Source organism: Cataglyphis hispanica, chromosome 15, assembly GCF_021464435.1.
Source record: "Cataglyphis hispanica isolate Lineage 1 chromosome 15, ULB_Chis1_1.0, whole genome shotgun sequence".
NCBI lineage: Eukaryota > Metazoa > Arthropoda > Insecta > Hymenoptera > Formicidae > Cataglyphis > Cataglyphis hispanica.
In genome coordinates, this window is record NC_065968.1 from 3,278,369 (window position 1) to 3,295,780 (window position 17,412).

The 17,412-nt window shown below is 29.6% G+C and overlaps 2 protein-coding genes across 3 annotated transcripts; one reads left to right on the forward strand and one right to left on the reverse strand.

The window, feature by feature from the left end:
- Positions 1-4,726: 4,726 nt before the first annotated feature.
- LOC126855155 (eukaryotic translation initiation factor 4E type 3-like) lies at positions 4,727-10,645 on the reverse strand. Of its 2 annotated transcripts, XM_050602568.1 has the most exons (8): positions 8,544-8,568; positions 8,280-8,331; positions 7,647-7,999; positions 6,456-6,576; positions 5,710-5,817; positions 5,210-5,332; positions 5,041-5,140; positions 4,727-4,971 (listed from the first exon to the last, which is right to left on the reverse strand). In XM_050602568.1, the coding sequence occupies exons 3-8, from the start codon at positions 7,802-7,804 to the stop codon at positions 4,937-4,939; spliced, it is 645 nt and encodes a 214-aa protein (XP_050458525.1). In that variant the 5' UTR covers positions 7,805-7,999; positions 8,280-8,331; positions 8,544-8,568; the 3' UTR covers positions 4,727-4,936. The 2 variants fall into 2 exon arrangements, with proteins under 2 accessions (XP_050458525.1, XP_050458526.1); XM_050602569.1 differs by lacking the exons at positions 8,280-8,331; positions 8,544-8,568 and adding an exon at positions 10,610-10,645.
- A 519-nt stretch (positions 10,646-11,164) lies between these two features.
- Positions 11,165-16,348, forward strand: LOC126855143 (uncharacterized). The gene is made up of 7 exons (XM_050602548.1): positions 11,165-11,372; positions 13,148-13,490; positions 13,580-13,609; positions 14,894-15,087; positions 15,250-15,444; positions 15,604-15,846; positions 15,999-16,348. Exons 2-7 carry the CDS (start codon positions 13,244-13,246, stop codon positions 16,143-16,145), a joined length of 1,056 nt encoding a protein of 351 aa, XP_050458505.1. The 5' UTR covers positions 11,165-11,372; positions 13,148-13,243; the 3' UTR covers positions 16,146-16,348.
- The last annotated feature ends 1,064 nt before the right edge of the window (positions 16,349-17,412 follow it).

Consider the following 17,412-nt stretch of genomic DNA (forward strand, 5'->3'; position numbering starts at 1 on the left):
AAGCAAAACGTAAATAAGAAAAAATAAGGTAGAGATAAAATTCCAGTTTGGACGATCGTGGTTTCTCACTTCCTCGGAATGCGGGAATCGATCAGACACTCGCGTAATTCTCTCTAGGTCGTCGTACCATAACGACGACGGCGATGATGATGATGATGATGATGATGACGACGATCGAAATGGACTTACTACAGTCGTCTTGAAAAACGTAACATTACGATTTCGCGAAAACCGAGAATTATCGTACCCTACATTGGTCTTCGGCCTTCGAGGAAACGCGTATATTATAAAAAAAAAATAATAAAAAATAAAAACAAAACATACGCGAGTTCTGGATAATCAGTAGTCAGTGATTGTAATTTCTCAAATATTAAATAACACGAGGACATCTCATAAAATTATGATTGTCATTTTATGAGGCGACCACGATGATATTGTCGTCGTCATCGTCGTCGTCGTTATGTAGGAATGCAGAATCCGACGACGGGAACTATGTTACGACTGATTAATGACTGGCAGAGCGTGATAGGGAATCCCGCGAGATGGGACGACGTCGAAATGGAAAGATAATTTATTGAGAGGAGGGTAAGAGGCGTGCGTTCCATGGAGTAGCAAGGCTATAATATAAAGTAAGAATCCGCGCATCCCGTCGCGAACGCATTTATTTTATTCGCGATAATACATCGCTCGGCCTCTGAAGGCCGTTCCTAAATATCGTCGAATAAATCACAAGAGGTAAGCTACGTCCTGGCGAAGCTACCGATATTAATTGCTTCTCGGGGATAAACTATCAGCGATTAATAAAAAGCCCAATTCGCTGGTGTAAATTCGTATTTGCAGGATTTTACGCGCCATTTTACTGTAAGATTAATTTCTTGATTATCGAAACACTCTCTATCTCTGTCTGGAAATATTCTGCATTTTTATTCAATTTTAAGATCCTATTTCATTTAAATTGTTTCGTCTAAAATTTAGATTGTTTCTTTAAATTAATAAATTATATTTCAATTGCCTGAAAATTTTTGTAGTTCACAAATAATATATATATATATATATATATATATATATATATATATATATGATGTTTTAAACTTCTGTATCTTTTTAAAAAATTCTAACAGTTATGATGTCAATATCATTGCGTGATCTAGAAAAATATTGTATGAAAAAAGACGATGGAATAATGAGGTATGATAACAGAATTTTTTCATTACAAAAAAAAAAAGAAAAAAAAAATCGCAGACACAATGAGGAAAGCGAAGAAACATAAAACACACGCGTATAAATTATAAATTGATATTCCTTTCTTCAATGTATAAATTGATTGTGTATCGATGTATATTTATCAGCTGTTAATTTTGTATAAAATATTGGAAATTTTTAACGCTACTTTTTGTGTATGTGTGTATCTTTTTCAATCTATATATTTGTTTTAATATCAAATATATAAAATATAATATCTATATATAATATAATATCTATATATAATATCTATATATAATATCTATATATTGGTTTTTTAATTGTAAAGATATTTGTTTTAATTGAAAGATATAGATTCAAGCTTTATATGATATATTTGGAAGAGAAGAGAGTGAATAAAGAGAATATAAAAAATGCAATTAAAACAAATCAAACTTGTGTGTTTAAAATAAATAAATAAATGTCCCCATAATTACTACTAAATTATCCAAAGTTTAATTTACTTTCTGTCACTAATTATACTTTATATAAAAGTCTATTGAATATTAATTGAATCTATTTTTTATTTTATAATTTCTTTATATCTTATATTTAAATTCTCATTTTCAACTTGTGTAAACGGTCTGAAAATATGGATAAATTTTCATGGTTCTTCAAAAAAAAAAATGAGCACCGTAACACACATACATGCACAATGTAGGTAAACAAAAATGCGATAAATAACTCTGCGCGAGGAAAGGCCCTTTTTTTTTTATCGTTCAGTGAGGATTTCTTAAAATATATGTTCCGCGAGGCCTTTGACTTTTTAAACGATATCGCGCGCGTATTTAATCGCGTTCCGAAAAATTCCGATATAAATTCCTTGAACATGAAAGTATGTAACAGTACTGCTTGTTGATGTCACACAATATATGTATACACATATATGTATGTATATGGGTACATATATATTATTGTACATACATATACAGCCGACACGGCCTATGGACCCACGGCCCGGCGCTATTCGGCAATCAGGAAATCCCGTATCCTCCGATGTTTTGCTTGCGAGAGGATCCTGGACCGGTACCGGTCAGACGGTTAGTTGAATTATAATGAGCGGCGCGTGCTAGATTGATCTGATGCCTGAGCGGAGTTCAGACAATCCGGAGAAAATTTATTCCTATTATACTCTCGCTTCTAATATCTCGATACGAGAAGATAAACCAACAAAACAATAATAGATCCCCCGCATAAACAGAAAAATTTCTTACAATTGTTTTTTTTTTCTACCTTTTTCGCGAAATTACATATGTAAGGTTTTTCTCGGAGAGAAAAAGTCATGAAGAGAGGACGGATTTATCCGTTATTTACTATCTCACTATTTCTTAAAAGTACAGTGTAATTATAAAAACATTTGATTACGATTAAATTATACGATTTAATTATAGGATTTAATTATAGGATTTAATTATAATTAGACTTAAATTTATGTGAAAGATTCCCGAAACGATAGAGCTCGTTCGTAAGAGACGAGGGAAGTGAATTACTGAATCGATTATGAGTGTCACGACTCTCACGAAAATGACTATAGTTGTTAGTTAAAGGTAAGATAATTATCGACGGTGTGACTGAGATGCGAGAGAAACTTTTACGCATCGAAGTAATAATACTCCGTATCGGTGTCATCTCTCTCAAGAGAGGCGACATCGCTAATGTTCATATTCACGTATAGCCGTGTACACGTGTCTCCTATACGGCAAGGTCGTATGCAAGGCCGGTGTGCCATGATTTATTCGCGTAGATGCATATATCACGAGATCGAAAGAGGACTCACAGCTAATCGCGATCGATAAATATTTTTTGTTTGCTTCTCAGAATAGTTCCTGCTTATGTACACAGTGTTACGTACTTAATCGCAATCTGTAACTCAGCTGGACGCAAATTTGATTGCGCTAATTCAATATTTTCTAACTAAAGAGAAGAGAAGAAACTTTATATGTGTACATACTTTTGGCCGAACTTTCTATCTTCTATCTTAAAACTGGTATCTCTTAAGAAATTAATAAAAATATACAGACAATAAGATAAAGATTTTTTCCTGAAAATTATTTCTGTTCTGACAAGTAAAAAATTCAATTTTTATTAATTATTTAATTTAATCAAGTTTTAATTTTAAGTGGAATTTTTTAATTCTAATCGATACGTTTTCTTGTATATTCAAAACTTCTCATTTTGAAAAACGCGTAACGCGTGTACTTTATTAATTATCACAAGGATAATTCGTTTAAATAATGAATGATCGCACTCCAATTTTCGCGATGTGATCGATACTCGATTTAAACGTCAAAAAATGCAAATCGGATACATAATTTAAACGTGATTTAAAACTAGTCTACTAATCGACTGTTTGAATAAACTTGTCTTATATTCTCCGAGAAATCCTGCTGACGTCAATGTGAATAATATTGGAAAACAGTAAAATGTTAACTCGGCGCCAAGTAGTCGGACAATGTTATCTGCTTTTGTAGACGGATTAATTAGGTATTTAAATTAATTTTTCAAAATGTTCAAATTTCTTGATCGTATTAACTGGTTTACGATCAACCGTCGAAGGAATCTCAAACATTTGTCATGCAAATTTAATTCTCAACAATCGAAATCCAGCCAAAAAAATTTCCCTCTTTACAAAAAAAAAAATAAAAAAAAGAATCTCTTCTCATCTTATATCTTGGGATTTATATTGTCGCTTTTAACATAAAATTAGATAAGCAAAAAAAAAAAAAAAAGAAAAAAATAAATAAATAAATAAGCAAATTTTTTTTAAAGAAAAAAGAAAGAATTTATAATTTATATTCACCATCATTGTCTCTCGAATTACGGAATTACTAAATAGCGCAAGAATGTACATCATTTGCATTTACATACAAGTAGAAATAAGATCGTGCGTAGAAGAATAAGAAATTGATACGATGCTCTTTCAAATACTTTCCGGGTTTTAATAAAATTCAGGGTCAATATTTATTTTCTATGCACGATAACAGGCGCAAAGAATCTATTTTTTTCTTGCTACACGGTTTTGCATTATTTTCTTGAGAATTTTAAATACTATTTTTGATGAGTTATTGAATTTTTGGAGGTGTGAATAAATTGCAATCAATAAACATGCCGTCCTCCTTCTTTCTACATAAATCGCTTTCTTATGTAAGTGCGTAGTTTATCGCTCAGTAAACTACGCATAGCGAAAATTAGTGCCCAAGACATTCTAATTGTTTTAATCGACAATGAATTAATCCACGTTATGGTAAACAGCATATATCATTATGAAGATGCGGAATCTTACAAATGTCAAGATTATTTGAAAATATTATCGCTCGCTCAAAAGCATATTGCCATGAGAAATAAACACGCACGTTGTAAATATAAAAATATATTTTGCGTTTGTAAAACGGTTATAACAGCTATTCGCTTCTAAAATATATCGAGTTCAATGTAAATTACGCATTGACTGATGCGTAATTATATTAAATAATTCACAAGTAACAAATTTTTAAAATATATGATGATAGCTCGTTCTTTAACATATTCACACATTATTCCGATTATCTTTTTTTTAGAGAACTTTTGTCGCATTAACAATAATACAAATATTATTTATACATCACACATAAACACGTTTTCTCCTTATTGTCAAAATCTTTTAAAATACATTTAACGATTCATAATTTTCTTTCATCACAGTATCACTGTGTATTTAACGTCTCCCATAAGCATGATTGGATTGATGTTCTAGAAAATAAACATTATCGTTTCGCATCTTCCTAACAAGAAAGGAAAAAAGAAAATAATAAGACTTACCTTTATAAAATTCTCCCAAAAAATTGACATCAGGCAATAGGGAGTGAACTTTTTTTAGGACTGTAGCTTTTGATTGCAAAGAAGCGTTAATGTTCCAAATCTGAAATAATAATACAACTTTGACATATTCTTAAATATTAGCGTATTATTTGATTTATAATATACGTACTTGAATAAGATCTTCCCTATCGCGAATGGATACTGTCACACCACAGACTTCATCATCCTGTGCCACATTTGTGGTAAACTGTTCTCCAATAGCCGCAAGCACCACTTCTTTCCAGACACGTTCCTGAAAAACACGAGACATTTTAAATGTTACGCTAAAAAGTTTTATAAAAGCAGAATGTTGATTATGTGAACAAGAGATAGATATTAATATCTATCTCTTGTATAATTCTCTTGTATAATTATTTATATAAATTATAATATTAATTATTTATGTAATAATAATTATTTATATAATAATTTATAATATTAATTATTTATATAAAATATTTTCAAATAAGTAAAATAAAATGTAAAAAAAATTGTATAAATAATATAGTTTTAACACATAAATCAAGAATTCCCCATTTAAAAATATATATAATATATATGCATGTTTGGACAGCATTTGTCAAAATATCAAATAATCAATGTCAGCATATTAGCATATAGGATATTTACTGTATCGCATTTATGGCACTTTATTCTCCAGGTCCCACCCTTTTGATTCAGTTTATCTTCCCATAAAGGATATCTTTCATCTCTCATTAAGTGGTAACTGTATCTAACCTGACAACAAAAACAGTTAAATAACATATAAAATATAACAATTCGAAATAATAAATAAACAATACATATTATAATTAAATGTTAAATAGCATAGCAATATTAAATAAAGCAATATTATAATGAATGCCAATTACAAATGATTATTAGTTATAATAATTCTTCCTACTTCAGCGAATAAAAGAAAAAGAAAGGGAAGAGGAATTTTGCTGTCATAGCAAAACTGTGTTACTGCATTCAATATAAGAGCAATCAAACTTTGTTACCATGTACATATCATTTGATATTATACCACACCCTATTTTATTAATAAAATCTTGCATAATAAATATTTCTAAAAATATAAAAATTTGTTGTTAAAATAGGTTACTCCTGTAAATATTTTACTATAAAACCAACTTATTATTTTAATAAAGATATAAGAATGAATTTGTTACAGAAATAATTGAAGTAGATTCAGCAAAATTATTTCTAGCAAATTAAAGTAGTACTTTTGTTTCGCATTGTATAACAAATCTCTTTCTATTTCTTATATAATAATAATAAAAAGTATATATAATTAATATAAAATATGTTACGCTAATAAACTTATTACTTATATAAACTTATATTATGCATGCATAAATTTTTAACTATCATACCTGCATATCCCCAGCATTTGGTATGTTATTGAAGACTGCCCAGAAATTTTGCACAGTATTTACAGTATAGATTTTCTGCAGATTGGCTTTGTATTCTTCAGCAGTTGTACCAGGAATAGCTCTGCGAATTTAACAATTCTCTGTTAATTTAATAATTTTTTAGGGTAAATATAGTATTACACAAAGTATAATATTACACAAACAGCTGCAATCATCTTGATCGTAGCATATGTTATTCTTTAAAATTAGTAACATATGTTTATGGTAACAAGTAATTTGGATCTGGTAATGCTCTAATACACGAGTCTTCCAGAATTCAATAATTTAATAACAAGTGAAAAAAACCTTCTATTAAAGCAAAAATATCAAATTAAACTATGTTATTAATAAATTTTAAATTTTAATAAAATCGTTAAAGTAACGATAGAGAATATTAAGTCAAGAAAAAAATGTCAAATGTAAAGTTTATCTTAATCTAGTATTAAAACTAATTCCAGTATTACTTTTACGAAAGCAATAGTTTCTCTAATTTTCGCAAACAAGAATCAAAAAGAAAAGAAAGAACATTTTATTTCACACAAGATTGCTGCATCATCTTCTCATTAATTAATCTTATCTTTAAAAATATCACAAATGATCATTTCTATAAGTAAATAATTTATTTCTGTCTGTGTTATAGAATAACAGCAATATTTATGTATAATTATTCCTTATTAAGATATATGAATATATAAAGAAACTTTGTTTTTTTCAGCGAGAGATGATTATGAAGACAAAATCGTGATGTGTTTATAAAAATGCAACTAATTATCGCGCATTTACATATATATAACACGCATTAAAACTTTACTTTAAAAAAGCGAGATCGAAGGCTGCGACCTTATCGATATCGAAGTAATTGTTTGACAGAACCTTATCGCGGAATATTTGCGACGTGACGTTTGACAGCAGTGAGTGAGAGAGAGACAGATAAAAAAACGAGGTGTATATATTTATATACATCTATATATATATATATATATATATATATACTATATATATATATATACTTATGTATATATATATACTTATATATACTTATATATATATATATATATATATATATATATATATATATATATATGCGCTGACGAAGCGTTGCGCAGCAAGAGCAGGGTTATACGAGAAAAAATTAATTATGTTCTCTCTTACTTGTCGAGCCAGAAGGTCCACGGAGTCTGCAACGGAATGCCGGAGCCCTCCTGCTTCTCGATCGTGCTGACAGTCTCGCCGGACAAAACTGGAGGAGTCTTCAACAGGTCCGCCGAAAGAGAGGTGCTCTCCTTCGTTTCGCATTCCGCCGCGGCCATGTTTGAAACGACGATGCAGCCGCGCTATAACGTCAAAATCATGTGATCGTCGCCACTGTCGGCTCTGTCACCGTCGACGTTTCGTCGCCGATTGCCGTTGATCCGCGAGAGAACCGATGATGCTCTCGTTGGTTGAGAAAGAAGTAAATAGCGACTGACGAACGTGCAGATAGCCAGAAACACGTACAGGGTGTTCTGAAAATATTTACAACTGAAACATTTTATATATACTTGATGTATTGTGTATACTTTCATGATAAGATCTTTCTCAGATGTTTGTCGAACATATTTCATAAAGATTCAAAATATACATTTAAAAAAAATATATATTGTGCCTTTTTCATTTTAGTTAAATAAATATAATGGACATTCTTTTGTTGTATAAAAACAAATAGGATTTTTTTATTGATTGTAAAATAAACATCAGAGATTTTGTGAATTGAAATATAAAATGATTTTAAATAAAATATTTTACCTATTTTAGTTTAATTGATGTAGATATACATGAGAAATATATGTTGAGTTTTCTAAAAAAAATTTATAAACTTTTAAAAAAAGGAGCGTTTTTTTTAAATTTTCTAAATTTATCGATTCTATATTTTTAAAAGGCTAAAAGCGAAAGAGAATTCGAAAATAATCGAAAAATGATTGACATATCGATGGCTTTTATAAAAAAATGCAGTTTATAAAAATATTATAATATATTATATATTTTAACTTAATAAATAATGAAACGAACAAAGGAACAATGTCGGGAGCGAACCGCACATGGCAATGGTGACGATATTACTGACATGTAATTGTATGGAACACAAAGGTTAACGATCGAGATATAAACAATAAACATAATATCGCAGACTTGAATTTTTCTCAGACTGTCTATTTATGTATTTGTAAATACCTTTTGCCCATTTGATCTGTATTGTTTTGAAGATTTAAACTGTTTTTTTTGACGTTTGACGTTTGACGCAAATAATATTATAATAATTTTATTTATATATAATTTTAGTCCGATTAATCACATATTAAAATATATATTTTGTAATACATATATGTGTATAAATACATATATATATATATATATATATATATATATATATATATATATTTGCTTTCAAAATGTCAGGATATTCGGGATTTATTTTAAATTAAAAATTATTATTATTATTATTTAATTTTAAATTATAAAATTTATTTATTTATATGAAATGATTAAAAACGATCGATAATGTCAAGGATCTAATATTATCCTTGATAATATAGAAATTAATACTACAGACACTTGATAAAACAGAAATTTACTCTAGTGATGTCGGCAATAATTCCTTCTGCCCGCCCAAATCAAATTTCAGCATCTATTCTAATGTAAAAAATACGAGGAAAAGTCATCAAGTATGTTACAAATGTTCATGGAAAAAAATTCTCTGAAGTCATTAATCAAGCCATAAATGAATGTGAGATAGCTAAGTGGAATAAAAATTATAAGTTTCTAATCAGCAATGATTGTTGACACAATTGATAAGAATTTACGTAGCAGAATTTTTTTCAATAATTATTCGTGACATTATTTAATTACTTTAAAAACTACTTCATTATTTAATTATTTTCGTATTATAAATTAAAAAAAGTTTTGGCGGTGAAACTTGTATTAATAAATAAAAACAAGTAAAGCAGTTATTGCTGATCATATATGCGTACGTCATAATATGTATACGTCATCATTTACGTTAATAAACTGTGCGTCAGGAAGTACACATTTCATGATACAAATTAAAAAAAAGTACTACCTGACTGATATTCATACAACCCTCGAATTATCATTTGTCATCACGATGCATTACACGCGCGATTATGCGTGTAATTGCAAGAGTACACGCGATTCGAGTGCAATGCGTTCTTACGTAAAAAAGACCTCGTCCTATGTCCTTTTAACAAAGACTACATGCTGATATCAGTAATAATATTCGTTAATAACAGACATAAGCCAGTCTATCTCAGAAAGGAATGAATCTTCTCAATTTATGTATGTATGTGTTTAACGTGCGTGGGAATAAATGTACTATTAGATGCTTTTCTCAATAGCTATAGTAATGACAGAGACACGTTTATATGTATGCCATCCATACAGAATGTCGTCAAACAGATTGAATTACACGATGTATGCAAAAAGTTCTTTATTTTTAGACGCTGAAATACAATCAGTGCCTTGGTATTTTCTTTAAAGAAGATCATTTCAAATTTCTTTTGTAAAGAATGTTAATTCACCAATTATTGTCTCTTATTGATTAATTAATTAGCAATTATATATTTCTAATTTCTAATAATTCAAGATTAGAGATAATAATTTTTTGCAAACGAAATTTTCTTCAAGCTTCAGTAAAAATAAATAAAGAAATTATATTTTCCTCAATTGACACACTAATAAATCTTGCTTTAATGAAGTTTTTCAAATTTCATGTTCAATTATAAAAATATTATCACTCGAATTTCTTTTTATTGAAAATGTATATAATAAATTTTTTAAAGCTAAAAATTTAATTTTTATTAAAGAAACTGGCACTTTAATAAAACTAAAAAGTTGCACATGTCAAAATCTAATTGGAGCAAAATGTAATAAAAATGTCCAAGTTAGAGAATAAATTTTAACAGACACCTGAGAGCCTGTCAAAGTATTCATGACACGCTCGTTTAAAAACTTTGGACATTATTATTTTCTCCGAAGAAGATTTGATTTTAAAGTCCTCGAAGAATTTATTATTAGTACTTGCCTTTATTATTAGTACTTGACGCAGATGCTGGACTCACCTTTGCCGAATGTCAATCATCAAGATATTGTTTGTTCCTTTTTCTTTCTTCTTATCTGGAACTTGTAATGTTTATAAAATAAACGAGAAAATTTTTGTACAGAAAGCGTGCAGAAAGAAAATATAATTATAATATATTTGTATTTTGCAATTATATTTCCTTTCTTTCTCAATCTCATTAATATTAACATATGTATTTGCAAAATAAAAATTTTCAGATGTAATAAAAATCAAATTATAATTTAAAAATTCACTTTGTGATATGTAGAAAAGCCCAACTCGACTAAACGTCAAATACGTAGGAAAGCCCGACTTGACAGGACGTCCGTCGTGCGATCAGCTGTCAGGCGATTCGAGCATTAAGATTTCAACCCGTTCGTTCCGGAACACCTTGTGTATACGCGTATATACCCACGCACATGTCCGAAATAGTATCTTCGAGTTCGACGGTACTCGATGATATTCGTAGTCGGGACATGACAGTGAGCGGCGATCGCTCGGTTTGTGCTGTCGCCTCATTTGTATATTTTATTCCGAAATGTCCGAGAGTGTCATCGCGAACGGATGCCGTTTCAACCGTCGTCGTGGCTTCGCGAACCGTGACACGATTCGTTCGACGCGCTCGAGAAAACGCTCGTGCTAAATTTATCTCTCGGTGTCGAAGCCGTGATGCATTCGCTCCTGTAGCTTCGGATCATCGTAAGCGTGCATATGTCGTGTGCGGTTGCATGTCACGCTAAGAGCACGAGTTCCTCGCGTATTACGTGAGCATTTTGTCGCTTTGCCATTTAATTCTTTAAAGAACTGATATATATATATATATTTGCCAAATCGACCATCGTGTATAAGAGATTTGACAATATCCACCTCGATAAATAATTGACAATCTAATAATTCTGACAAGACGAATAATAGAAATTTCGAAAATACAAGAGGAATTTTCGTCTTAATCACTTTTCGGCATAATTAATTTTACTTAATAAAATTTAGAGATTCAATCTATCTGATATAAAGGTCAAAAGTTCATGCATAGATTAAACTTGTCTGTTATAAGCGCGAAGTGTATAACGCGATAACGAGAAACACGGATCAATACAAAAATACTGTATTTTATTGTAATTTAAACAAAAATTCTTATATAAGTGTTACGAGTAAGTTTCTGATACTATTTATATGAACAGTTTATTTTTATTTATGCCTAAATTTGATAAATAAATCTTTGATGCGATTTATTATATTTATTACAAATTATTATATTTTTGTCTTGTTATGGATTTTGATCTGACTCTCTCTATCTTTATCTTCATACTCGTTGACTTTGATAAGCAATTTAATCAGCAGTTGATCAAAAACATCAGCAATATTTGATACATAAATTTTCAGTGATTACTATATTTATCAATATTGCACGTTAGAAATGCAAATTGAGATTTCTCCGAAAGAGGAAAATATTTTAGACACAGTGTACATTGAAAAAGTTTTTTTATCACACAGAGTCCCTCTCTATGTATATCTATGTTTGTGTAAAAATTATTTTCATCAGAATATTTACGTACAGTATATTATCGCATTGTTATGTATATTTCTCGCGTGCCGTTTTATGTTTTTTTCCGGACGTTTCACAATTGAAAGTCACTACACATTTGTATTTCACTTTTCAATTCCGTTCAATTTCCACGAAGGTCAATTTTACTAGATAAAAAAGGCGAATTGAAATTCTATTGAAAAAAATCAAGTTTCTCGTTACGTTGCACTATTACGTTAATTATCATATCCATTGTTGTACATTCAATAGAACGCGTAACGATAGAGAAGATAAAATTGTAACATTTATTGTTAGACATTCGAATTCGGTTTTTTAATCTTATCTAATTTCCGTGAAGATTAACTTATAGTATTAAATAAATACATAAAATAAGCATCATCGATAAAATTTTATCGAAGAAACAGAAAGAATATTTATTACGTATTTTTTTAATAATATTTTTAATAATTTATATAAGGCTAAATATTTAATATATATAATATATTTATAAAATTTATAAATACTAAACATTTAAAAAATATTTTTAAAATATATATTATATATATAAAAAAAATATAAAATATATTTTTTAAACATATTTTAAATGTTTAATATTTTTTTGTATATTAAAAATGTAAATTAAGATTTCTCCGAAAAATTTCTCTGTAATATTTAATAGCTTAAAATAGAACAAATAGATAACGATTGTTTTGATCAGTTTAAATTCATTACATGCGAGGCAATAAACCTAAAAGAAACATACACAAAGTTATTTGGAACAGATTATTGATTGTATTTAACAAACATGCCTGAAGTGAAAATATTCGTCGATTATTGACTAAAATTATAAAAGAAATTTATAAAACAAACGTTTCTTCTTCTTTTGATATTTGTTTCGTTGTTTGATTAGCCCTAAGCTATCATTTCAGAGTAATTACTCACAATCGTTAACATGATAGTTATCGTGTAGCATCGCGCAACAACCGTAATTAGCGTTGATTGTCACTTTGACAGATTAACACGGCGAACGATATTAAAATGTTGACGATAAGTCGCGCGTGTGCAATGAGCCTTCCTGCCGATTCCTTACATTTCGCTCGTTCATGAGTCATGTGGAAGAAGCTATTCGGCTTCTCTTACGTTAGTACGATGCCAACCAACGCGTATAGCTATCAAAGCGTGCAAACGCGTGTGCCGAACTATTGCTGGCGCCGAAAGTGGACCTTCCTCATTGCGTTCACTTCGTGCGTTATCGTTCTCGTACTTTTCACGAGTTATCCGACGACTGTTCACGAGGCAAACATTACGGAACGCGACACGTATCTGGACGATGTACCCGAAGAACTTTACCAAACTGGTGAGAATTTCGGCAAACTTTTGTTTCCCTTTTTCCCCCTCGCGTGTCTCGTGACAGAAGCAATAATCCTCTTCTTGTCGTTATTACAGTGCTGCGGACTTGGTATAACTTTTCCAGCGGTAAGTGGCTGTGATAAATTTATTAAACGATATTTAGTGAACAGAGAGCGTGAAAGAAAAAGTATGTCTCGTTTTTTTTTTTATTGCCTTTAGCGAATTCATATGTATAATAAACGAGATGATAATGGAATCTTTTTCCATTTTAGTTAATTTCTTTTTTAATAAAAGGAAAAAATTAATCCAATAAATGTAGAATTGAAATTAGACATTGACAAAAATTTGTCATCGTGTTGCTAATACATTAGCGATACATTTGTTAGATCGTAGCATTCTTGAGTATAATTAGCGAAATGTGACCCGCGTGTATAATATTCGTACCACGTGATAATCGAATGTACGATCTGTTATTCTGTGCTCGTTTCTGTTATGCAAATAACAACCTCGTGCGATAGTATATAATATTATAAATTACTAACAAGCGAATTATTAACAACATTGCGACATACTACTTCATATTCGAAATATGAGACGATGAATAAATTTATATCTATTATTACGAAAGCAGATAATTTCAAATCTTGATATTAATTGACTTTTATTATTAGCATAAATTTAAATAATGAGAATATAGATAATTTTTATTCCTATTATGTGCCTATTAACTAAGTATTCTCATGTGTTTTATCTAAATATTCCTGTTTTCTGATTAATAATAAATAAAAAAATATTGAATACATTTTTTAAAGATGTCTAAAAAATTGTTCCATATTATTTATGTCTAAGACGTTTCTGACGTAATAAGCAGCATTTTTTGCTCATCTGTGGAATATTTATTTTACAAAAAAAAAATAATTTATTTACTAAAAAAATTTTTGCATAGTTACGCAAAGGATAATAATTCACGTGTAGATTTTAATTGTTTGTTCTAAGCTGGAAAAAAATATTGTTAATTGTCGCAAAAAATATTTTTAAAAAGAATATATGTATATGTGTGCGTAATCATATCTTGGAGAAATTCCGTTATGTATATTGTATTATCAGAGTTAAGAGAGGAAATATTGTTCTATCGAGATATTATTCCTAAATTCCGTAAAATAATCAAGGAAATTTTTATGTAAATATTATAAAATAACTTGTCATTGAAAAGTATAATATAATATAATCATAATTTTTATATTAAAATTTCCATTTCTTATTTTAAGTAGGTAATAATGTGACATAATATGCCAAGTATATTATAAAAATAATATTGGCACATTATATGTGTTCCGAAAATTTCTTCCAATTGATCTAAAAAATAAATTCATGAAAATAATCAATGAATTAATTTAATAAATTATTTAGGTGAGAAATGGTACAACAACAAAAATATATCAGCACTGAATCCGGAAATTTATCACGATCTATTGACGAATATTCGGCAAAATTGGATAATATGGAATTATAATCCGAATGAGTCGTATAGTCTTCAAAACCCGGATGTCAAAGATCCATCGATGGGACAATCGACCGTGATACGCGAAATTTTCAATGATAAGGTAGTAAAGCAATTACGATAATTTCGTGGAAAATGCAAGAGAAACAATTTCGCAAAAAAAAAAAAAAACGATTCAACGAATAATAACACGGTATTTAGGCTTGCCCGAGAGAATCTCCTTGCGCATTAATAAATAGCAAATTTCATTTATTACTCTCTACAGAAAAATGGATTTTTCATAGAATGCGGTGCGTACGACGGGGAAACGCGCAGCAACACGTTGTTCTTGGAGCGATTTAATGGATGGTCGGGTCTTCTGATAGAAGCGGATCCCATCAATTTTACAAAAATGCTCCAAAAGAACAGAAGAGCTTATCTTTCGCCGACCTGTCTCAGCGTTGTTAAGAGCCCCACATTGGTAAGGAATAATGATCAATGACCTGTCATCTGTTAACGACGACTTCGAGACAGCGCTGTCAGTTGCGTAACTCGAGCTTCGATCTCTTAGTACACGCTAAAGATGTTAACTCGAACTTCAGAAGAGCACCAGAATATTACGAGTTTCTTGAAATTACAGGCGTCCTTTCTCATGGCGAGGAACGTGGGGCGTTTGCACGAGCCCGAGAATACAACGGAAAGTGTATCCGCGAATACACTCGACGTGGCTTACACAGGCGAGCACATTCGCGTGCAATGCCTGCCATTGATACTTTATATCGGCGCATTGGGTGTCAAAACAATCGATTATTTCAGTCTCGACGTCGAGGGCAATGAGATCGACGTACTAGAAACAATCCCATTTAACGAGGTGGATATAAAGGCACGTGTACTCGAAGCGATTTATTCAGAAATTCCTACATTTCTGTTTGCACAGCTGAATTCACTCGCCGCATCTTTCTGCTCCTTCTCCGTTTCTATTAACGGAATATAATAATTTTCACGGCATATTGAGATGTACGTGTTACGTTTTAGGTTCTATCTGTGGAATACATACACAATGCGAAGGGACGAAAATATCTGATCGATATGATGGAACAGCGAGGATATTACGTTTACAGTTTTGTGGAACGATCGGATAACTTGGCGAATGATATTATTTTTGTAAAACGCGATATGTGATGAATGAGTATGTATAGATAAAATTATATAGCTTCTGGAGTCTCTTAATAATATAAAAATTATCTATTTCTGAATATTATTTAATTTTCGATATCCTAGTCATAATTGTAATTGCTTTTTACGAAACGAAGAAATATTGTAGATAAACGAATAAATATATCTCTCCTTTTTTAGATTGTTAATAAAAACATTGTATTATACAAGATATTTACAAAAACCAACACACTCTCCTAACAAAATAAATTATCTCCTATTTACGATCTATGTTTCGATAAATCGTAATAGTTATTTTAATAACTACAAATAAATAGGAATAAATAAAGTTATACAAATAGGAACTTATAATACATTGTCCGTAATTTTATTTGAAAAAAAATTAATAATTTTATTACAATTCTCTCGAAATTTTCTTTACTCAACTGAAGATTACGCATACGTTCTCAAGAACGTAATGCTTTCAACATTATATTGTGTCATGAATGTGTAATACATGAACTTATGTTTATTAAAAACAATACTATTTATTAAAATTAATAATTCAATTTTTATCCACTAATAATTATAAGCTGCTTATACATTAATTAACTATTTCAATATAAAATATATCAATGTTTCATATCTTTGCTTCATAACAATTTTTTTAAAAATTCCAACATTTTATATGTTGCTAAAATAAGCATTTATAAAACAATATTTGACACTTTATTTATTTTTTAAATAATTTTCTCAAATTAAATTGGTTATCACATAATTACTAAAATAATTGATACTATTAATGTGTATGCAAGTAAAGCAAAATATATTATATAAATATTTATTAATTATGTATTGAATATTCTTCATGTAAAGCTAAAATATTCTAGTTCATTTAAATAATATAATCAAAATTTCTTTTTGAATTACGAGAGAATTGTTAACATTGCGCATTATTTATAATAACATTTGTTTGCAGAAATATTAACTTATATTAAGTTATATAACTTTGGTATATTTAGCATATAATCAGTATTCCACTATCTCTTTTTCTCTTTCTCTCTCTCTCTCTCTCAGTTTCTCGTAAATTTCTTGATGAATGAGAAGGTAGTTTCGCTTCACGAGAATATTTGCCAAAGGCATGAATTCCACGTTAATTTAATGTCAGAAATTAAGCATATTAAGTCGCAAATCAAATTTATTTATAGTAACCTCGAAGCACGTTTCACTTTATAGATATTGAGTCTTAATTATCGATATACTTAATATTAAAACAGATAATAAATTATTTACA